The 23,263-nt window shown below is 47.3% G+C and overlaps 1 protein-coding gene across 1 annotated transcript in view; it reads right to left on the bottom strand.

Moving 5' to 3' along the window:
* CPSF4 (cleavage and polyadenylation specific factor 4) overlaps positions 1-23,263 on the bottom strand; it is a 135,490-nt gene that overhangs the window by 81,459 nt on the left and 30,768 nt on the right. The window contains exons 2-3 of the mRNA XM_069645577.1: positions 4,502-4,552; positions 3,672-3,824 (exon numbers count right to left, since the gene is read on the bottom strand). Of these exons, the coding sequence (XP_069501678.1) occupies positions 3,672-3,824; positions 4,502-4,552 (204 nt within the window). The remainder of the gene's footprint in view (positions 1-3,671; positions 3,825-4,501; positions 4,553-23,263) is intronic.

Genomic DNA, 23,263 nt, shown 5'->3' with positions numbered 1-23,263 from the left:
GTCCACTACACAGAGCCAGTCGCCCTTCTGAAGAGAGCACTTTATTTGGCAGGGTGTGATCATCTTGAATTTCTCTTGGGTAAGAGAAAGGTTGAACTGGGAAAGGTAGAGGACGGTGCGCAGGCCAGCCTGGTTGCGTTTGGGCACCGTGAACAGATGAGAGTACAAGCCCTCCCCTTGTTCCACCGCCCTGAGGTCTAGAAGTTCCTGAAACTCTGCTCTGAGGGAGGGTGTCCCAGTCTGTTGGAAGGGAGGGTTGAAGGGTGAGGTAGAGGGGAGGGGGCAAGGAAAAGCCCGCCCGAGCAATGGACAAAACCCACCGGTCTTCAGTGATGGTCTGCCACGCCTCCAGATGAGACGACATTGGTCCTCCGACCGGAGTCTCGTGCGACCGACAAAAAATAATTTTGCAGATTTGTCCGCAGGGAAGACTACTTGCCCCTGGAGAGGAGGCTGAGGGCCGAGAGAAAAAACGGACCATGTTGTTGCTTTCGACAGGTGCTACCAACCAGAGGTTCAGTTCTGCGCGCCCGCCGGTCCCGAAACCCCCTGAAGCCAGAGAAGGATCGAGACCCCGACCTCTGTGTACAAGGGGCCTTAGCTGGCACCGACAAAAATTTGGTGGTTTGGGTGCTCGCCTTGGTCTTTGTAAGATTGCCATCCATAGAAGAATGAAACAATTCCTGCTATCGAAGGGAAGATGCAGAACTTTATCTTGCACCTCCTTCAAAAACTTTGTCGCATGGAGCCACGCCTGGCGGGACGGGCCAATTCTCACCATCAGGCCTCGAGCGGAGGTATCCACATGGTGTGCCGTAGCTTCCAGGAGATCTTGTGCCAACACCCAGGCGTCCGACAAACCGGCTTTGAAGCCACCTAGCCTATACACAGGAATACACTCCAGGAAATCAGCCAACTCCTTTCACAGCTTCATATTAGCTGCTGCCAGGATCAGCTCGGTATTTGTTTGGCGAAGTTGCAGTGCTGAGTTGGCAAAGACTTTCTTGCCCAAGGAGTCCAGAATCTTATCTTCCTTAGAGAGAATCTGAGCTGCAGCCGTAGAGGTTGCAGAGGCTGGCTTGGATTGAAGCGTGGTCGCAGCTACCACCGTCGAGGAAGGGAGCGGACAAGACACCAAGGCTATCTCCTCAGAGGATTGGAGCCTGTAACGAGCGTCAATTCTCTTATTGATATGTAGCCCAGTGTGGGGCTTATCCCAGAACTTGCGGGCTTCAGGCAAAACGTCCTTCTGGAGGAACAAGCCGGTGCGCTCTTGTGGTGACAAGGCGAAGGCTCCCGAAAGCACTCCCCCCTCCTGTGGAGCGGTGGTCTCAGGTACTGGAATGTCGAGGAGGGCCATCATATCCCCAAGACCCGGTCATGGAATGCTCCAACAGAGCGGGGCTGCTCATCGCTATCCTGATCTGCTCAAGGGTCATCCAGCGAATCAAGAGCAGGCGGTTGTACCGCCACAGGTTTTAAAGTGCTATCCCATTCTTCCGGTGTCTTCTCTATGGGAGATAACTGGGGTAGGGGAGGAAGAGCTGGAGGCGGACCAAGAGGAAGAGGTGGTACCACCGCAGGCGCCGTCGGAGTGGAAGGTGGAGGCTGAGGTTCAGGGTAGATCTCCTTGAAAAGACCCTTAAAATACTCCTTCATAGGGTCAGCATTCACGAGCCTGTGAAATTTCCTGAAAAATACATCCTCTGATGAAGGTTTAGGCGCTGGGGTAGGCAGAGGCCTCTCAAATGGGGTGTACCCCCATGAACGCAAGGAGGATGGTTGCCAGGAAGGCCCACCACCAATCGGGTCCGTATGGACCAGTGGATCAGAAGTATGTGGCAGCGGCATCCTAACACGCCAGTCATAAGAAGGGCGGAACAGATTTTTTTACCTTCCACCCGAGGTGAAAAAGACTGGCTCTAAAAACAAGATTCCCAGCACTCGCCGTCGAGACCGCAGGTGTGAGGAAAAATCCAAAATGGCCAACGTGGACCATGAGGAGTGGGCCACCATTTGGTCGATGAGAACTGGGTCACATGTGCAGATGAGGCAACCGTCTCCTCAGGCTGGTCAGGCGACTTAAAGTAACACCTTAGCCTTGACACAAGGATCCTCGGCAGAGCCAGTACTGGGGGGTCTCAGATGTTTACTGGACATCTCGGAGGTGGCCCCAAAATTAGCCTCCAGAGGAGGAACCTCGGCAGAGCCGGTAAGAGGAGTTACGGTCTATGACCGCCCTCTTTGCCCCCTCGACAGAACCAGTAGCACTGCGACAGTGATCGCGGGACTGCTGAGGAATCACCCTTTCGGACAAAACCTTAGGGGCAGGTCTCTCGGTTTTGTTGGTACAGACCTTTGCCTCAAAAAAAGAGAAACCTTGGGTTTCGTCCCAGGATTTGTAGCTCCCTCAAGCCGTGGCTTGGTACAGAAAGCTCCAGAAACAGAGACCTCCGAGCGAACCCCGGTGTACAGAGCCACAGATGAACTGGGCTGAGGTTTAGCACCCGACAGTTGAACCTCAGAACGTGGTCCTGTCTTGGCAGGTCCAACGTGGGAACCCTCGGAGGAAACTCCGGTACGCCCATTAGGCCTGCGAGGCACCTCAGGGGAAACCCTGGTGGTAGAGCTGCTCAATCCCCTCCCGGACCGAGAAGACCCCGGGAAGTAGTCCCCCGGCCGGGGCGCCCTAAGTAGTAAGGAACTTACCGGGTGTCTCTTTTCGTCGATGAAAAGCTGAAAATGAGGTAGAGGAACACAATGAAAGATGTCCTCATACCGAAGTAGACTGTTTTGCGAGTGCCCGGACAGAGAGGGAATCGCAGTAGAAGCACGAATCTCTGCAGTGGTCCGGCCCGAGACACTCCAAGCAGAGAGAATGGGGATCCGTCCTAGCGACGCGACGTTCGTATGAAGAACAGGACATAAATCCCAGACGCTCCGGCATAGATGGAGGACTAACAGACCACAGAACCGGAGCAGGAGAGGACAACGGGAACAAGAAAAATTTCCCGGTGATGCAAGTGAGTCCAGCCCCGACCGTGCGGAGAAAAGGACTGAAGGGCGATGGGTGGGGCGGAGCTCAGGAGGGAGGGGGTTACGTCCGCGTGCAGTGCCCCACGTAAAAAAAGATGAACAATTTTTCATTTTTTATGCTTTTAACAAAAATGCTCCAGTCCCGACCCGAAGGACGGAATGTCCCACAAGTATGGAGGAAAGGGGACGGCACGTATGAGATGGGGAGATGCGTTTTATTGATACAGTAATGCTCTTGACTCAAGAGATGAAGCCACATCTTTGTGGCACAGTGTGACCTTGTAGACAAATAAACCTCTTTGCAACGAAGTTACTCACTTGAACAAGAGAAACAGTCCTCATCTTCCACATATGGCACATGTAGCAAAACAGAAATATCTTGTATGATGCAAAAGAACTGGCCAGGACTGAGTTCCATTGTAGTATATGCAAGGCCGTGGGTTCAAGTCCAGGGATAAAGCCAATTGTTGGATAAGATTTGACCATTCCTTAGGTTCTGTACCAAAATGGTCTCATTTAATTGCCCACTTGCGGGCCTAAAAAACAGGGCTAAGAGAAAAAGTCAGACCTGTACACCATTTCACTCAAAGAACACATAAAAGCAGACACTTGCTGTACCAAGGAAACAGAATTACCAAATTTTGAGTAAAAGTAACACTCTGGCATCTTCGTCATGTCATATTCATGGAGGAATTCGCACTGGTCTCCTTTCTTGCACAGTCCTCGCAGCCAATGCTTGCACACAACTGTCTTTTCTCCGCTGATGTGCCGAAAAGGACACATTGCACCTATGGGGATGAATAGGTAAGGCAGTGAATGACTGGGAGAACTGGCCATCTATTCAGCTTTGTAGAACACTGCAGTTGGCAGACAGTGGAGAAAACGAAGCTCACATTTTCCCCCCAAACTGGTCAGACTCATACGGTGCCAAAAGTAAGCCACTTCACTTTAGGTCATTCAGCCACACACTATACGTATACCTGCAGACAAAGACTCTCTGGTATTCCAGTAATCCACCTTGCTGAGGGAGGTTTTACCATAAGAAGACATGCAACATAGTAAAAATAAAGGGGTCTGAACTTATCCAGTACACCAAATAATACGCACTTCAACATTGTCATTACAAAGGCTTCCAACGCAGTGCTACCAGGTACAATTTAACAAGGAGACTGCTCAAATTTCACATGATAGAAAAGCTATAGCGTGCTGGAGACTGGCAACCCGTCCGATTTCATCAATGACTAACTTATCAGGGAGAACTGGGATTTTAACAACAGTTTAATTGTATTATTACTTACACAATGAAACGTAACATGCAAATTACACGTATTCAAAATGTAGCGCTCTATGAGACCAGGGCACCCAGAATCATAAGTCAAACAAGGTTCTACAAAAGTTAGGTGCAGCGTTCACGTGAAAACAGGATGGAGACCGATTGGACTATAATGTAAGTCGCGTTTCTCACCTTTTATGCATGCTGCTTTTAAAAAGAATTCACAGACTGCAGCTCCCGATTCTGTAGAGGAAAAAAAAATGTTAACACCAAAGTTGAATAGTGTTCTCCCCCAGTGACCCTCAATTTTTTCCCCCGATTCTGATGGCTCTACTAAGTCTCTCTAGATCAATCCGCTTTCTCCCAACTCTTGGTGACCCTTTACCCTCACATTCTATCCCTTGCTCATAGCGACATGGTAGATTTTTTTTATAGTGAAAAAACGCAGTGCAACACTCAAATCGGACCTTCAATCCCTCCGTTTTATTTTTAATGAAAGTGCTTTGTGATTTTGTATCTATATTAATGACGATATCAAATGAAAATGCGGTATCCAATAAAGCCAGAGTAAGAACCCTCTCTTTCCCAAACATGGTATGTCCCAACATCCAGCTCATAACAACTTGGCTGCCTGTAACCAGCTCAATATCAATCCTAGACAAAGGTAGGTGATTAACCCAGCAGTACTACTACCATAAACTGGGAGACCAGGACTATATTCTGAAGTTAAGGTTGCCATTGCATTTCCCCATTCCACGAGCAGCTCAGTAAGCCTAAAGCACAGACTGCTTACAAAGATGATCCCCCGTTTCACCAATCATAAACGCCAAGTCATTTTTTCACATAATAGGCCCCTACAGAGCGTTCAAAACCAGTCGTCTAGAGCAGCAATGGGAGTGGATCTCCAGAAGTTGTAAATAGTGTTCCAAGAAATCAAGAGGGCTTTAAGAGCGAATTGTACATTACGTCATATTCTATATCTTCAAAAACTTTGGAGCATGCCATCTTCAACAACATTGGAGCATGCCTCTGAAGCCCAAGTCCTACCTCCATCTGCAACCCCGAAATCTCACGCACCACACCCACCATCTCCTCCAATATAGAACACACCATATGTGCATGTATGCGCCGTCCTCTGCACAGCACCGCCAACAGAGTCCCAAACCCACATTCAAGAAATGTTTAGCCATATGTGGCTCAGTTACCACCCACAGAACATCTTAAACCCCTGCTCTGCATAATGGGAACTCTAAAATTGTTACTCTTCTACACCATATAACCTCTGTGGTTTGGCCAGAGGTTTACGGTCTCTATGCCACTGGAGTGAAATGTCCTGCCGGTTGAGGGAAGAAAGCTCTTGTAGCAGTTTGAGGTCAAGCTTCTCTGTGCCAGAGCCGATATGTTTTCAAACACAGAGATCGGTCCGCCCTATTTGTTTCAAATATGGCGCATTGCCACAATTGGCAATATCGAAGGCATGCTCTACACACCAAAACATTTTCTTCTTTCAGCCCTGTTGAATAAATTAGAGAATAAATTAGAAAAGAACTCCAAAACCCCCTCCCTGCCTTGAAAGAATTTGAGCTATATGCTGGGAATAAATGAGCACGCCAATGAGTGGGCCTGAAAAGCTGTAGAATGAAATCCGTAAATACATGTATCCAATTAAACACTCACGCAAAAGTTATAATACATTATTTATACACAAAGCTATTTAAAGCATTCTTTAAAGAACAGCAATTAGCTGCAACATCAATCCCAACTTAAGATTCAATTCAAAAAGTGAATAAAGCAGGTAAGTAATTCATTCATATGTTACACATGTTGCAGCACCCGGACGCGACGTCATTTGACAGTATAGCATCACCTTTGCAATATTGAGTTTTCAAGGAAGGAAAAGGTTAGGGTTAGATCAGAACAGACCGATAGGTTATAAGAACAGTTAGATTCTCCCAAAGAGATGCAGGCAGTCCATTATCCCAGCATTAAAAGTGATCAACATTTAAAACCTTTAAGGGAACAAGCACCGCCAAAGCAATTAGGTCCAGAAGGAGGCCTTTAGGGAGCCAGGACAGCCAAAGTGAATGGTCAAAGTTCTGATGCTTTTCTTCTTAGAAAAATGTTCTTAAATAGTCAGTGTTCAAAAGAGAAATCACAGCAACTCAAGAGGAGTCACCTTTAGAAAGCACACACTAAGTTGAGGTCAACTTAGTGTAGGGTTAAATTGCACTCCCAAAGATAGGAAGCACCCCCAATGGAAAAAGGATACTGTACCCCAAGCCCCACAGTACCTTTGAAATTAAGTTGTTCCAGCTTGATGCTTTCACGATACCATGCAATGCAGTAGACCCTTATTCCTGCTCCTTGGTCATGGTGACAGAAGGTAGGATGTCTGGCAGGCTCCTGCGGCAGCACTCGAGAGAGGGACTCTGCAGCAATGTATTTCCGTTGATTCAAAGGCTTTTGTGGGTTTGGCGCCTTTTTTTCAGTGCCAAAGAAGAACAAAAAGCTCTGGTTAGGATTTCCTTGATCCCTTTGTCCTGGACTCTGGATGTAGATTTCTAGCTTCTGTAGGCGCCTCTCGTTGCTCATAAAGATCTGGCCGGATTCGGATTTCAGAAGACAATGCACTCTCAGGTGGTCGAGGAACCCCGGGTATTGGGTTTGTGCAGCCTTGGAAAGTCACAGCAAGTCGGGGTCTGAGCCAAAATATAGAGTTTGTCTCGAGGCCAGTTGGTCCCACCAGCCTAAGGGAGGAAGTCGTCCTTTACGGGTCTTCCCGGTCGATATGAAATGAGGGTCAGCACAGCTGCAGGACTTCACCGGGCACTTGAAGTTCCATGAGGATGCTGTTGGCGTCTTATCAGGTCTTCTGCTTCAGATGTTGTCCCCCCAGTGGTCGAATCTGCTCTTATTCCCAAAAACCTTGCTTTTTATGCACGTTCCCATTCATTCGCTGGCCTAAGCTGTCACACAGCAGGGTGGCTGTCCTCCAGGACAGCCAGCCAGCTGGAACTGGTTTCACTGAGGCACACCTAGAGACAAAGGACAGGGAAGTTTCGGGACCCTCCCTCACTTTCCAGATACACTGGAGCCTGGGTGGCTTTAGGGCCGAGGCCCGCTAAAGGCAAAATGCATAAAGGACTCAAACCTGATGCAAACAGAGTAAAAGCCCAGAAGAAGCTAACTAACACGAAATGGTGAAAAAGAAGACATGGGCCTGTTTGAGAAAATGGTCCCCCTTGGGTGCAGCACTACAGCTGAGGTATCAGCCTGCAGATGCATGTCACCAAGTAGTAAAAAAAGAAAGTACTGCCACCAGCCATTCAAGTGAGTTAGTCTAACAGAATGTTACATGAGTAATGTGTGAAAGGGGTTACTATGCAAATCCCCAGCACTCCACATGGTGTGGAGCCGGAACCATAAAGTAAAACTAAATAAGACAGGGGTCATCTTACTATTCTTGGGAACAGTAGTTTACCCAAGTAAATGTTTTAAGAGAAGCCCAAGGGGCTTCTCAGTGGCACTGCACAAAATGTGCTCTGTGTCACAATGCAAACGCAGATGCCTATCGAGTTTACCAAACTGCATAAAACAGTAAGTAACGTAGATCATAGTCAGGAAAACACAGGAGTGAGCGAGAAAAGATTTCCCACTTAGGAGAAAAAATTAAAAAGCCACAAGTCCAGCAAAAGAGCTGGGAGTCTCTAAGGTTAAAAGGTAATTGGCACAGAAAGATAGTCTACAACAAAGTGATTTTGTGTGCCATGTCCGCATACTGGATACCATGAATGCAGTCATCAGTCTGCACTGGCTCGGCTGCAAGGGCGAAAAGCAGGGGAGACAAAGGCAGCTCTGACTAGTCCCCCTGGTTAGGCCAAACTTCTCTGACCGAAAGTCTTCAGCTGATACTTTTGCAGATGAGTACATTGTAAAGCCCCCGCCCCTCCCCACCACCCAAATAAAAATCCTCCCCTGGCCCGAAACCCACACCTATCCTTTGCATCAGAAAAAGCCATTTGACATGGTCAGACGCATTTTCCATGTTGGGAGCTAAGAGAGCAGCAAGGAGTCACTTCTTTCACACTAAGTCTATTAAACTCACTAGTTTCCACACATTATGAAAGGCTTATCATACTTTAATGAATCCATACTTCGATGCCCACAATGTCGAGAGAACCGGCTGAACCATATTGGCTAGTACTTTAGCATCCAACTCAAGATCTGTGTGACCACCGCAATGGGGTGAGAACATTACATGAGATCATTGCCCCATTTGCGAATAACTAATCCTCGCCTCAATCGTTGAGCCAGTGATTTGATCCTCACCCCAAAAGTGATTCAACAGGTCATGTAGAGGTCCCAATAAGGGAGTGATGCGTGACTTGTATAAGAGACAAAGCCATTCAAGCCTGGAGCTATATCACTCCTCAAAGACTGCTGCCAGGATTTCATCCTTGGTCATTCTATCGAGGGTTTCTCCTCTGTGTCTGAGGCAGCGGGTACCAAGCAACCACTCAGTAAGTTGCTCATGTTTACTAATATTTGCATTACGTCAAATCTAGACAGAACTGTAAAACTAGCTTGCCTCATATCTAAACAGAATTATGAAGATTAGCCTCCGTCACATCTAGACAGAACTGTCTACTCTAAAACTAAACACAACCATACCTCTAATGCACAACAAACCCCACACATTTCACCAGCAAAATATACTACACATTGCCTCACAACAGCACACAACGGCTCCCCAACAAAAAGCTCCAAGCGTAGTGCACGGTGCAAACCGAACTGAGGCTGCCAACAGCACATCACCGATCGCTTGCCTTTCTCCCGCTCAATCCTACTAACTTTCCTACCCTCTTCAGATTCACCAGAGCGCCTGGGGACCACTCCTGTGGCGACGGTGCAAATACCTTTAACATTAACATCCACTCAGTAAGTTGCTCATATTTCCTAAAATTAGCATTACGTCTTATCTAGACAGAACTGTAATGCTAGCTTGCGTCACATCTAGACAGAATTGTTAATGTCAGCTTGCACCACCACATCTAGACAGGATTATAAGGACTAGCTTGTGTCACGTTTAGACAGAATTGTGAAGATTAGTTTGCGTCAATTCTAGACAGAATTGTGAAGAAAAGCATTCCATCATATCTGGACAGACTTCCATCTAGACAGAATTGTGAATGATTCTTGCATCACATCTAGACAGAATTATGAAGATTAGCATGTGTCACTTCTAAACAGCGATGCCACTAACCAACCTACTAAACTATCTCACCCCTCTGCATACACATCTCAAACTAACTAAACACAACCATACCTCTAATGCACAACAAACCCCACTCACTTCCCCACTGCAACAACAAAATATACTACACATAGCCTCACACAATAGCACACGGCTTCTCCCAAACGAAATGCCCACCTAAGCTCAGCGAACTGTGCAAACCGAACAGAGGCTGCCAACAGCACATCACCACTCTTGCCTTTCGCCTGCTCAATCCTACTAACCTTCCTACCCTCTTCCGATCCGTCAGAGTGCCTGGGGACCACTCCTGGTGACGGTGCGTGGTACAAATACCTTTAACATTAACATCTCAGGCTTCTTGGATGCATAGAGCTTTATACCTTCAGTAATTCAGCTACTTTCCCAGCCATGGAATAAATCTGCTCCCCCTGTCATAGCTCCCCTATCTGACGCAACCTGATCTTCAGTTTTAATTTACATGTTAGTAATTTGCTAGCTTTGTTGTCCCCATTTAAAATAGAGTGGTTCAGTTCTTAGGAGGGTACATTTGGCTGTGTTCAAGGAAAGAATATTAATCTGTGGCCATATCCTTTGTTGGGCTTGCAAGGATTTATGTGACCCCCGGATCCATACATTTAGATAATGCATCTGAAGTTCCTTCGTTATGGTGTTCAATTCTGCACTTCGGATCTTAAGTCAAGTGGATTTTTCAAACATCTGGCCTCTCAGGGTGGCCTTAAAGGCATCCGCTTTAAGATAGTCGGATTGTGGGCTTGGGATTTCAATGGAAGAATATCAAATATCCTGTGCGATTTTAGCTCTACTGACCGGATCCCTCAGCAATCCTGGATTCAGGTTCCAGTAGCTCTGCTTGTTCTCCTGTAGCAGAACAACTGAAAAGCCCCAGAATGGTGCATGGTCAGAGAAACGTACGTCCCTCCATTCTTGTGTTTTTAATGGTTTAGACCAGTGACGTATCCACACAATATTTAAGATATGTATATATTTGATATGAGTTTGAAAACAAAGTACTGTCTAATTTCCCAGATAGTTATGCCTCTACTAGTCAGCCAGCACAGATTCCTGCAAAAGGGTGTCAGTGTTTTCAGAGCTTGATTCATGCCCAAAGAAGAACCACTCAGACATACTAGGTTGGGTTGTTCACTAAATTAACATCACCAATAGGATAACCCATGGTTTACCGAATGCTAAAAGCTCCTTCAGAGTCATGCGGAGGAACTCATTCTGGCCATTATTAGGGCCATGTACAGGCGCAAAGGTGATCAGAACACCATGTATTTCACAGTCCTAAATCTAAACCTCCCATCTACCATTTTTTTTTTACTTAGTTTTTATTAAAAGGAATGATTCGCCCAAAAAAAAAAATGTATTTCAAAAATAGATAGGCAAAAAAAAAAAAAAACGATTGGCGTTTTTTTTCCCCGAAGTCCCTATGTAAAATTTTGAGCAATTCAAGCTCAAAAATTGAAAAAGCAGGCACATGGGCGCATCCATTTTGTGAAATGGCTGCTCACCTGTGCTGGCTATTGCGGCACTAATGAAGGAAAAGCCAGCCAGCTGTAGTAAACAAAAGCTACCACTGGGTGGCTTTTCCTTCATTGGTGCCGGGACTTGGAGGACACGGACCGGAGACTACAGGCAGAAAAGCTGCAGCTGCATCTCGCTAAGAAAAGTGCAATTTTTCATCTCCTAGACATCCCACGACCCCCCCCCCCCACCCACCACTTAAATTAACCAGGCTCCACCGGGCCATAGCTCTAAGAGGCAAACAAACGGAACAAGACACAATCAAATTTCCAAAGCGAGTCTGTGGGGACTCGCTCCAAATCAATGATGCAAAGCTATAAGAGAGCAAATAGCAAACAAAGGTGGCTGAGTTACAATAGCTCCAACAATACCACAGGGCCAAAGTCTCATGGATTCACATTCATCATTCAAAAGAGCAATAGTCCAGTCCAGTCCAGTCCTGTAAGAAAGAAGGCATTGTGTCATTGGTTATAGCTGCCAGTTTCTCATACATAAAAATGGCAGACAACTTATTGAGCCACTCTGCCTTGGAGGGGGCAGAGGTGATAATGCAGGGAAAGGCCAAAAAGAGGTAGAGCAGGCGGGGCAGGATATTCATTTTAACCGTGACCATACGCCCAAACCACAAAAGAGTGAGGGGTGCCCAGCGTACAAGGTCGCTACTGATCTTTGCCATAATTGGGGGAAAGTTGACGTCAAACAGTTTACCCAGATCTCTAGGAATGGTGATGCCCAAATAAGTGGTGGCCTTCCGTTCTAGTCGCATACCCTGAACCTCAGCTTCATTGCTGACTGCACAATCTATAGCTCCCATCGGCATTATACAGGATTTAGTTACATTAACCTTGAGCCCTGAGAAGGACCCAAGGAGGTCAATAAGCTCAATTAATCTAGGAAGGGAATCCTGAAGATTAGACAAATAAACCAGGATGTCATCTGCAAACAGGGAAAGTTTGAATTCACAACCCCACCTGAGATCCCACTGTCGGCTCTGATTGCAATGGCCAGGGGTTCCATCGCCAAGGCGTATAAGAGTGGGGACAGGGGACATGGGACATCCCTGGGAGGGTGCCCCTGGAAAGCTGCAAGATTGCAGATGTAGAGCCGTTAACCAGAACCCTTGCCAAAGGTCCATTGTATAGAGCAGAGACCCACCCACAGAACGTAACTCCCAGGCCCATCTTTTGAAGCACCTTCCCCATGTAAGGCCACTAAACACGGTCAAAGGCCTTTTCTGAGTCAAGGGAAAGGAGGTAGGCCTCCAAATCTCGACTCGAAGCTTCGTGCATGAGGTCCAAAGTTTTCCTCACATTATCCAACCCTTGATGACCAGGGATAAACCAGACTTGGTCCCCATGCACCAAGGATGGGATGAGCTTCGCAAAGATCTTGACGTCCTTATTGAGAAGAGAAATGGGACGGTAAGACTGGCATTGAGAAGGGTCTTACCCTTCTTTGGGCAAAACCACAATGAGGGCTGACATCATGGATAGTGGGAGGAATCCCGTTTCAAGGGCAGCGTTAAACATCCTGGCCATGAAAGGAGCTAGAGTAGAATGGAATGTTTTATAGAAGCAAACCGTGAAACCGTCATCTCCAGTGCCGCTTTTCAGGGAGGAGAGCGTGTCAATTACCTCTTGGGAGGATATGGGGGATTCCAGGGGGCCAGCACTCTCGGGGGGGGTGGGGGGGGGGCGGGAACGAGGAATGGGGAGGGAGTCCAGGAATCGAGCTACATCAACACCGTCCCCTGTACATTCCGAAGAATACAGGCGCTCATAATACAGTCGAAACTGCTCCACTATAGAACTATAATTTAGAATCTTTTCCCCCTTGGGTGAGGGGATGGATTAAACTCTTCTACTGTTTCTGAGTTCCCTCAGCCTCCACGCTAGGATCCTATCTGCCTTCTCCCCTTTCTCCATATACTTCTGCTTTAAGAAGGCCCATTTCCTTTCCGTCCGACCCACCAAGAGAGTTGCAAGTTTAGCTCTAAGGTCCTACAATGCCGCCCACTGAACTGGGAACATCTGCGTCTTTAGTTTCCCCCCTGGTTGAATATTGGCAATCTTCTCGCTCAGCTTTTTCTCCTCATAATCCCCATCCCTTTTCTTCCTCAAGCCCATCCCCATTAGGGTGCCCCTGATAGTGGCTTTGAAGGCATCCCAGACTCCCATGACCCCCACCTCCCCATTGTAGTTGTTAACGAAATATTCTTTGATGGTAGCCAAAAGGGATGGTCTCAACTCGTTATCCTGCAGCAACGTGTCGTTACACGTCCACCGGGACCCAGGAGAGGAGGGGGGTGGGGGGGGGGGGACACCCAAGTTAATTTTGACCATATCATGATCGGACCAGGGAATCGCCTCTACCCCAAACTCAGTGACATGCTCACAGAGTGATCAATCAACAAAAATATAGTCAATCCTAGAGAGCGCTGCATGAGGTTTTGAGAAGAATGTGAAATAAGGATCTCGATCCAGTATGGAAGTGTGTGAGTCTGATCGGCCTAATTCCTCATTAATCCGAACAAAAGTGGCCGCCAGCTTCGTCTGAGGATGCAAGTCAGGACATGGATTGGGTGACTTCCTATGAGAACCATGTTGAAATCCCCACCCACCAATAGGGTCCCTTCTGTGAATCCCATAATTACCTCCCTCATCCCTTCCCAAAAAAGATCTTGCGCCTCATTCGGGGCGTATATGCACACCAAGGTAAACACCCTATCTCTAATGTCCCCTTTAACCATAATTTATCGCTCCTCCGGGTCAAGTCTATATACTTTGGGAGAAAAGTCGGCTCTCGGAGAGACTAGGAGGGCAACCCCACGTTTGTTATGTAGGGGGAACTAAACATATGTTGTATGGGTTTAGCTCTGAGATGAAGCTCTTTCCCCTTGACCCAATGTGTTTGCTGCAAGAATAGAAAGTGGAGCTTTAGTCTAGAGAATTCCTTCACCACCATTGACCTCTTAGGGGGTGAGTTTAACCCTTGCACATTCAGCGACCCCACGACAGATGTTGAAAGGAATCACACGCCAAGGAAGCGGAAATGGCTCATAGCTCCTACTAAGGAGCCCTTTGTGTCTGTTCCATCATCCTGCTTCTGTATCAGAAATTCCCTTGTTGAAAGACCCATGGGACCAATACCTCCTAGAAGATTTGGCAAGCCTGAAAAATAACTCCACAGAACTAGTTCTAACAATCCCTCCTATGCCCCCCTCCCCTTCCCCACAACGCCTGGATCCCAAGCGACTTCAACTTGTCGCTAGGGCAGGCCACCAGTGACTCCCCCCTGCGGGCACAAAAAGCCCAACATTGTCAACAAGAGCCCCCCCCCCACATTTACCCCACCAAAACAGATTACTGTCAAGGGGTAAACATCATAGCCATTGTGAACCAAAAACCAACAAGATATGTGGCCCTCAGCATGGGCCTCGTCAGATCCACCCAAACAGCTTCCGTGGATTTGTGTCTCCCCTCACATAAGGGCGACCTCCAGCCACTATGAGAGAATTGAAATTTGTGCCCCCTCCCAGTTGACAGGGCCTTTCTTACGTGCCAATTCAAGGATCTTACTTTTCTCCGAGAAATAGTGAAACCGCACAAGGACAGACCTGCGGCCCCTGCCAGAAGCACGAGCCCTGTGTGCTCGGTCGATGGTAGGTTTGTTAATGTTGGCGTTGTCGAAGAGATGCAACAACGGTGTTGACAGCTTTGATGTCTGCCTAGGTTTCACCTTCTCTTTCAGGAAAGCCCAGGAAGCGTAGGTTGCAGCGGTGCTCCCAGTTTTCTAGGTCATCGAGCTTTAGAGTGCATTTTTCTTCCCTTCTTTCCAACTCTGCCAATTGCATGTCAAACTGGGTCTCTAGTAAATCATTGGATGCTGTATTAGTCTGCAGGGCTTGCACCCGATCATCAATGGAGTCAACTTTTGTCAAGGGTGTCTAGCCTCACCGCTATGTCCGCTCTAAAGCCACGGATTTCCTCCAACAGGGCTGCCATGCCCTTAGTGACCGAGTTAGCATCGATACTCTAAATGGGTTGGAGCCGCCATGGCAGGGGACGGAGGGGGGCAAGTTGAGGTGCACCTGAACTTCTGGGGGGAGTCAGCCTAGCTCATAAGGGCTACAGGGGGCTAGGAGCAGTCCGGGACTCCACCAGGGTCTCGCCGGGAGAAAGTAGGGCAGGGGCCCACGCTAGGGCCGCAAAGGAGAGGCCAAGAGTTAAAGGGAGGAGCAAGGCGAGCTGCAGGGCCAGGGGTGGGGGGGCCCAACGGACCAGACACCCCCCGGACCCTTCCGCTGATAAGATGTGCACCCAGCGGCTGTTGTCCACCTGAGTCTATGGGCTGGGGGAGGTACAGGCTCCGGCAATGGAGAGAGGGCCGAAGAGGAAATAGTCCAGGGATGCGGGGCTGCACACGTTGCAGCTGCTGCTCTGGCAATCCGCTACAGACCTGCTGTGCGGGTGACAGCAGACAGCAAGCTCCACAGTCCGGCTCCGCGTTCTCTCTCGGGCCGCAGGGTGAATACAGCGGCAAAATGGATCCTCACACCATGCAGTAGGGGGGCCGTGCCCCAGCAATATCCGCCAGCCGCAGACCTCTCCCCCACCGCAGAGGGTGCTCCGCAGCCGTGGAGCCGTGGGCCGGCACATATGCACGTCCACCCGCACTGGATCGCTGAAGCCCAGATCTCGGGCTTCACAACACCCCAGAGGACCGGCGATCTTCTCGCCTGGGGGTCAGGTGGGAGAAAGCACCTCTCCTGGGGGCTGTGTGGGGGGGGGGGGGCTCAAGTCCCTTTTCACGGACCCAGGGGAGGAGGCAGACGCAGAAGGATCAGAGCATCGTGGCGACCCCTGGTGGTCTCCCCATCTACCATTTTTACTGGATATTAGGAACAACTTAGAATGTGTGCCTCTGTTTTTTAGTGAAAGGAAAACAACAAATGGGGGGAAAAGACAGAATCTTGGAGCCTGAAACGTTTTTGCATAAGATGGGTCTCCTGCAGGAAAACTACATTCACTTGTGCATCTTTTCTAAGCAATTGTGCCTTTTTGTTTAGTTAACTGTGGTCCTTAACAGTGTATGTCAAGATATTGAATCCTGCCCGATATATAAGGGCAGCTGTTGATTACCTCCTTCCCGCAGAGCCTAGACCTTGCATACAGTAAAAGAGTAGATTTGCTGTTGTCGGGCCCGCCCTCAGCACCCACAAACACCTTGCTTAACCCATACAAATAGAAGACGAACTTAAAATAACCATATAACCTAAAAAACCTTGATCAAGTGATTTAAAACAAAGAGAATACAAGCATCACACATGAGCAATACTTAGTGTCCATGTCTGAATACTGCCCCGATGAAGGGCACATACCAAAAAGGCTGCATTTGTTAGTGCCGCCTTAAAAGGGCAGGAAAGTGGCCATTTGAGGGGCGTGCTGGGGGTTGTTAACCTCCCAAACTCCCTCGTCCACCCATCCCCTCTGGCATTCGCAAGATTTACTTTTAAATGGGGGGCAGGGGGGGGAGAGGGGAGGGGTGTTTCATACTACCAACCACCCTTTACAGACTCCCCTCTATCATCACACATCATACAGACACGTACAAACAAACATTTACCTTCACTCCGCACCAGCGTCTTCCGGGCTGCTCAGAGGTCAGCCCCGTCAGCCCCTGCGCTCACTCTTGTGTGGTGTGGGGCAAGGCTCAAACCCTGTTCTCCGGGCCTCTATTCATGGCCTTCTATCCCTGGTATGACAGTCCCAACATCTATAGATCCACCAAGGAGTTTTTCCTCTGATTTACAAGTGGTTTCATAATTATGTCGCAGGGTGGAGCATTTGGTCCCCTGCCAAGAGGCCAAACTCTGGATTCTATCCAATGTAATTTCCGATTTGGTGATCTCCAGGAAGATGGTCTCAAATAGTGCAAGTGTCATGCTCCAGAGGTCCGTTCCTTCCACTAGACCCTCAGGTTCTCCCGATGGTGTCCATTTTCCAAATCTTCGATTGTCAATACAAGAAAGTTCATGTTTTCTATGCATCTAAAAGCTCTCCTTGCAAGTGGATGACAGCTTCCTTCCCCAGCACAGAATTCACTAGCTTCAGGTCTTAGGTCACCTCTAGCAAGGACTTGCTTAGTTCAGCCGCTGCAGCCTAGTTTCCCGCTTCGCTGAGAGCATAATGTTGAGGTTGTCTTGTTTAGTCAATGGGCGCCTTGATGCATCTCGGTCGCCATCTTGGAGGTTCCTGGGAGGAGTGCAGTATAGCCCTCCTGCGCTCAGTAGACGGGGCCAGATCGGAGTTCAGGGTCCTTCCTTTCTTACTACATCTGCACAATGTCATGCATGCACCTCACCACCTGAGCATATCCCAGGGATGTATGGGAAGGGCGGGGGACAGACTGTTCCGTCCAACTTGCTGTTGCGAGTAAGACTAAAGAATTCCAGGAAAGGTAAGGATTGCCTTACAAGGTTAGAAGTAATTTTCCAGACTCCGCCTCGGGTACTGCTCAAATGCGGAAATGCATATAAATGAGCATCAGAAAACATATGGAAGACATTGAAAATACAGCAAGTCAAATAATTGACTAAAAGTTATAGTATGCATCTCTTGCAGAAGTCAGATTTGCAGAACAGCATGTAGCATCTCTTCACACGCCAAAGGTAACTCCTGTTTACAGTGTTATGCTGGATACCCAGAAGGTGCTCCTGGCTCTTCCACATCAAATATTTACTCTGATCACTGAAACTGCTAGCAGAAAACATACTGCAGGCAAAGCTTTACGTAGATGTAGTTGCGGTTCTTTGGCGGAGGGGGAAGGGGGGGGGATTTGGGAAGGGGTGGAGCCCAGCCCAAGCCCAGCCCAAGCCCAGGCCCAACCCAGACCCCTTCCTGCCCGCCACCCCTGAGGTTGTTAAAAATATTCTACCACCAATGTGAATGCATCAAGCACAGATTGGTCTTTGCTGGTCAGCAACTCGGCAGTGTGGAAAGTCAGAGGTGCTCATCATTCTCTATATGGGGGTTAAGTAGAAGACCCAGCCATCAACCGGTACCTACCACATTTGGCCATGGAGCAGGTGCTGCTCCACCAAGCTGGCTTATGAACATGAAATAGGACAAGAGTCGCAGGTCAAACAGACAAGTGACAGCAGCTTGCTTACATCACAGCCAGTGCTGAACAGCTGCCAAAGAAAAACAAGACTACCCCCAAAGCCGTTGCCCTTTTAAAAGCCTCCCCCAAAGTAAAAGTAAATGATAAAACAAAACAATGGTAACCACAAATATTCCTTATCCAATCACGGAGATCAAATAATTCCATAAGAGACACCACTGAAAGCCTAGTACTAGACCAATCAAAAACAGAAAGGTGAATGGAAATCCAACAGCCACATGGGCATAAAAGAGGCTGTATGCAGTAATCTCTTGTCGTCCAAATGGAGATGGCAGACGTACCTACCAGTGTTCCCAGGCTGGTATGGAGACTGCTGCCCGACACAAGGAATCCCTTTGGAAATGCTTACTAAGAGGAGTTGTAAGGTCCGGCTACTACAAGAAAGGGTGTACCCAATAGTAAATGTACTATACAGCGGAATACCGAATTGTTGGCACAGGAAGTTGGCTGAAGATTAATAAGCAAAATGTATTTTTAGCATAACATGTTCCAGCATTTAAGGTTGCAAGCTACTATCCAGTAAAACAGCCACTTGCTACCTCAATTCTACATATAGACCGTTTCGTACTTGCCGCAAGTCAATTATCACTAGCCATTGCCTAGCGGCTAGTGTAAGTTTTACACCCTGTTCTACCACTTCACATGGAAAATAAAAACAAGACGCACACATTACATGTGCACTCGTGCTTATTTTTCTGACCACGTGGATCACAATTGTGTTGGGGCAGTCCCCCGGTCAGGTCAACATTTTCAAATAAAGTAGGCCTCCCGCACCTTCTGGAGTTTCAGATTGTTCGTGCTAGCTTGGAGAGAAGCAACAGAAAGCATGGTAGATCCCCAAGTATCGAGAGCTGTGCTGTTTTGAATTATTGAATTATTTTGTAGTTTAGGGCTGGAAGTTGCAGCAATAGGCTGTTGATCTTTTGTTGGCTGGAACCTTGGATTTTGTGTTGCTTAGACTCCAGTTAGCCTAGGGGCTAAACAAAACGAACAGGACTTCTTAAGATAACGGTTTGGAAAGGTTTGCATTGCCATATCAAAAGTTTATTTGGCATTATAAAACATGCACGTCCATCATACAATCATAAAAGCTGAAAATAAACTAATACAAAAAGTACAAATTGCAAACCTAATCATAAAACGATGTTAAAACAGTCCAAACACTATAACAAGTTAGGGAGTGTGGACCTGCATCTCTGGTACCATTCTTTGACCTTCTTCAGCCCTTAGCAGAAATATGCTATTCAAGCAGTTAACTTGACACAGTTTCCCCTCAGCATAACCAAGACCAATGGACATGAATACAAACAGATCAAAACAGGGGATGTAAAAGAAACATAGGGAGAGTATACTCGCAGCCCTAAAACAGTTTCCTTAATGCTGCATCATACCCAAGGGCATGACTACAGTATACCATCAATTATTCTAATACACATAAAAGTCCTAAAGCATTAAAAACAGAAGTATAAATGTAACATAGGGAGAGTATACTTTCAGCCCTTGGTACAGTTCTTTATGCTTCCTCAGACCTCCAAACATAACTACTGCATATCATCAATTGATCTAATGCAAAATGTTCTTCCGCATAACCAGGCCCAATGCACATATTGCAAAGTGCTAGTTGCCTGCATCCCTCAGAAGTGGTTTCTGGTACTGTACTCTACATGGTTTCAGCACATTGCAGAACAATTAAATGTTTAGAGGTGTTTCCTCACCCACACCACATAGAGGACACACAGTTGACCCTGCCAGGGTCCAAGGTTTTCTAACACTTGCAGCATGCAAGATACCTATTCTGAAACTAATATACAGGGTTCTTGTGTATGGTGGGCTGATGCTGTCCAAGTATTCCTCGGTCTGAAATTCGGTTTACATGCCAATAAACCCAGACCTGGTTTCAGCATACTTGCTGCTTCTGTCATTCTCCTCCTGGGGGCAGCAATAGATTTCTTCTTTTACATATTAGATGCTATCCTCGCAATGCTTTCAGGTTCTCGCATAATTCCACTTCATTCAGGTCATCCAGAATTCCTTTCACGTTGTTTTAAAGCATCCCTGTATTTGCCTAACCAATCTGTGCACGACACACACCCAATATAAGGCGGGAGTAGTGGGGCTTGAACCACGATTGAGCAAATACAAAGTTCAAGAAGGAGGAATGCATTGTGTGAGAACTTGAAGCAAGTCTTCTAAAAGTTTATTTTCAGCAGTTTCCAGATTGCCCGCATTTGCATATCCCAATGGTTCTGCGCCATATAATGACGCTTGGATAGCTTGCCAACAAAATAATTCTAAAGGATGGGCTGATAGCACCTCAACCATGCCTTCTGAAAAGACATCTGTGTACAACTGCATTTCCCTAGAATCACACAAGCCTTGACCAGACGTGCAACGCAATACCCATTTTCATTCAAACGGATTCCAAGTAATCATAGGATTGCACTTGTTCAAATTGATTTCCCCCACAGAAATGTGTACTTCAGATTATTTCGAAACTCGAGGCCTAAAAACAAGCACCTTCGTTTTCCCTTTTTTGATGAATCCCATCGAGTCATTGCTGATACCCAGCCTCATCCCATGTGGCCAGGGGACGGCAGCGGTTACCTGATCCTGACCATGGGGGTGGTCTTTAGAGGAAGGATCACATAGGGGCAGATGGCTGTCGGAGAGATGTGGTGACCTGAGGAGAGATGCAGTATTCTTCTCTTCCATGTGAAGATCCTATGATTCCTAAATTTCTGATGGCAGGTTGTCATTATACAAATCCCTCCTAAAAAAACACTTAAAACCCATCTTGCCAAACATTCTAGGCAGGATAACATTCACACCTCATATCTACACACACACACACACACACACACACACGACACCTGCTATCTGACAGTTTTGTGCCAAGTAAAAATCTGAAAACAAATTATATCCAAAGTGTGATAAGCCTTATGGACCCCAACTTCCATAAAACTTCCAGTACCGGGACAAGGAAAAAGAGAAAGGAGTTAATGTGGAGCAGCAGAAACACTAAACTTAATACGCAGGCTAGTAGTTATGAAGAGGCTCGACTATGCATGACATTTAAAAATGGTGTCTGCTTTTACTGAGGAGAAGCCAAACAGAGGCAGAAGCAAGCAAAGCCACGGGAGAAGGCTCCTCCAACCCAAATATTCTGTCACTTTTGACAATAGGAAGAGACAGCATGTTCTCCTGGTTCAGGCTTACCAAATTCCAGTTCTGGGGAGGCGTCAACCCCACTTGCTATTTGCATGTTTTCATATAAATCTTGCATTCTGCTCTCCTGAGAGATTAAACTCTCTGGTACATTGGGTGTACCGTATTTTAACCCAAAAAGGTGCTTCCTCATCAGAATGTTCCTCCTCTTCAAAAATAGAAGTAACTTGAAAAAGTCCTTCGGGAGAGGAGCATAAATTCTGTCTGGTTTAGTAACCACAGGCTTTGACGTCTGAGTCGTCGGCATTTTCTTTGAAGGCCAGAGAGGAGCACTAGGCGCAGACAACATGGCTGGCAAACGTGGCGCAGCCGGCGTCGAAGACTTTGATGCCGACATGGAGGACTTGCAGGCGTCAAGGGCCTGGCGGGCGAAGACACTGACAGAGTCAAAGGCGTCGACGACCGCGACCTATCATGCTTCTTGGTCTTATCAGGCTGGGGCCTCGAGGGCTCCTGATGGGGATCAGGTCTTTTACCAGGGCTCGAGGGCGCACACGTTTTCAACCCAGATGTCTCCTTTCCAGCTTCACCCAAAGGCACGATCGGAGCATGGCTCTGTTTTTCATATATTTTTAACATCTGCACCCTGAAGGCTTCCCATTCAGCTGGTGTCGAATTTTTTGAAGGGCAAGCAACCCTTTCAGGGGAATCGTCCGATGAAAGTTGACGAAGGCGACTGTCGGTGCCTCCTCTTCGACTTTCTCGAAGACTAGGAGTGGTGGGAACCGCTCCTCGACATAGAACGCTTGGGCTTCTTCCTTCGAGGAGAGTCTTCCCTGGACTCGTAGGTCGAAGGCCTAGCAGTTCGAGAAGGTGACATTTTGGCACTTTTCCTACCTTGAGTTTCCCCTTCCGTTCCCTCAAGGTCTTTCCTGTCACGTACTGACACTTGGAACACTGTGTAGAGGCACCAGAGGCACCAGAGGCAGATGCGTTGCAGGTCAGTAAGTGACATTTTCGAGCCACAATCTCTGCATGGCGGAGTCCAAAGAAGAAGACATTATTACGAAGATTTGTAATGCACGTCACAGAAGAGGCGTGCTGAATTTCACTCGAAGGGAGTGCTAATGCGGAAAAACATAACTGAGGCCAACGGGCGCTATGCGAGCTATATGTACCCTTCGGTGAAAACACCCTCGACGGAGGCCTTCGAGGGACATCGACTCAACGGCATCGAAGCACAGTGCCCTCTGCCGAATTGCTTTTCCAACGCAGCTGAACTGGACATTACATGTCAAAGATGAGGAATCAAAGATGAGGAATACGTGGGAAGACACAATCCATTTGAAGTGGTTGTATGAAAGACACTGCCATCTTTAAGGAGCCAATTTTTGAAAGACATTTTGTCAACCTTAAGGGGCTATTACTTGAAAGGAATACTTGCGATTCTGCCTGTGACATCCAGGGGAAGGGAAAAATCCCCATCTAAATCCAAGGATTATTTTGTTGAATTCACCTTTTTGCTTTTTGAACATTTTTCACCAAACTTACATCAGACACATTTAACTTGCACTGTTAGTTTTATCTAGTGGGAGGGTCAGCTAAAGATGTCCGACACGAGGACAGTTTATAATTTTGACGAGACACAGATGGATCTTTAGTTTTAGGATGGGGACAAATAGGCCTTTCTCCAACGATTTCGGATGTTGAAAACACTACTTGTGTCCGTCTCTCATTTCTGACCCCTCACACTATATTCAGGTTAAGTTTGAGCTCATCATTTTTTTTCCAAAGATGTACAAATT

The sequence above is a fragment of the Ambystoma mexicanum genome, chromosome 2p (genome assembly GCF_040938575.1).
Source record: "Ambystoma mexicanum isolate Mex_15411 chromosome 2p, UKY_AmexF1_1, whole genome shotgun sequence".
In the NCBI taxonomy this organism is placed as follows: domain Eukaryota; kingdom Metazoa; phylum Chordata; class Amphibia; order Caudata; family Ambystomatidae; genus Ambystoma; species Ambystoma mexicanum.
The sequence above is the reverse complement of the archived record's forward strand: the minus strand, read 5'-3'. Positions and strand labels throughout refer to the sequence as shown.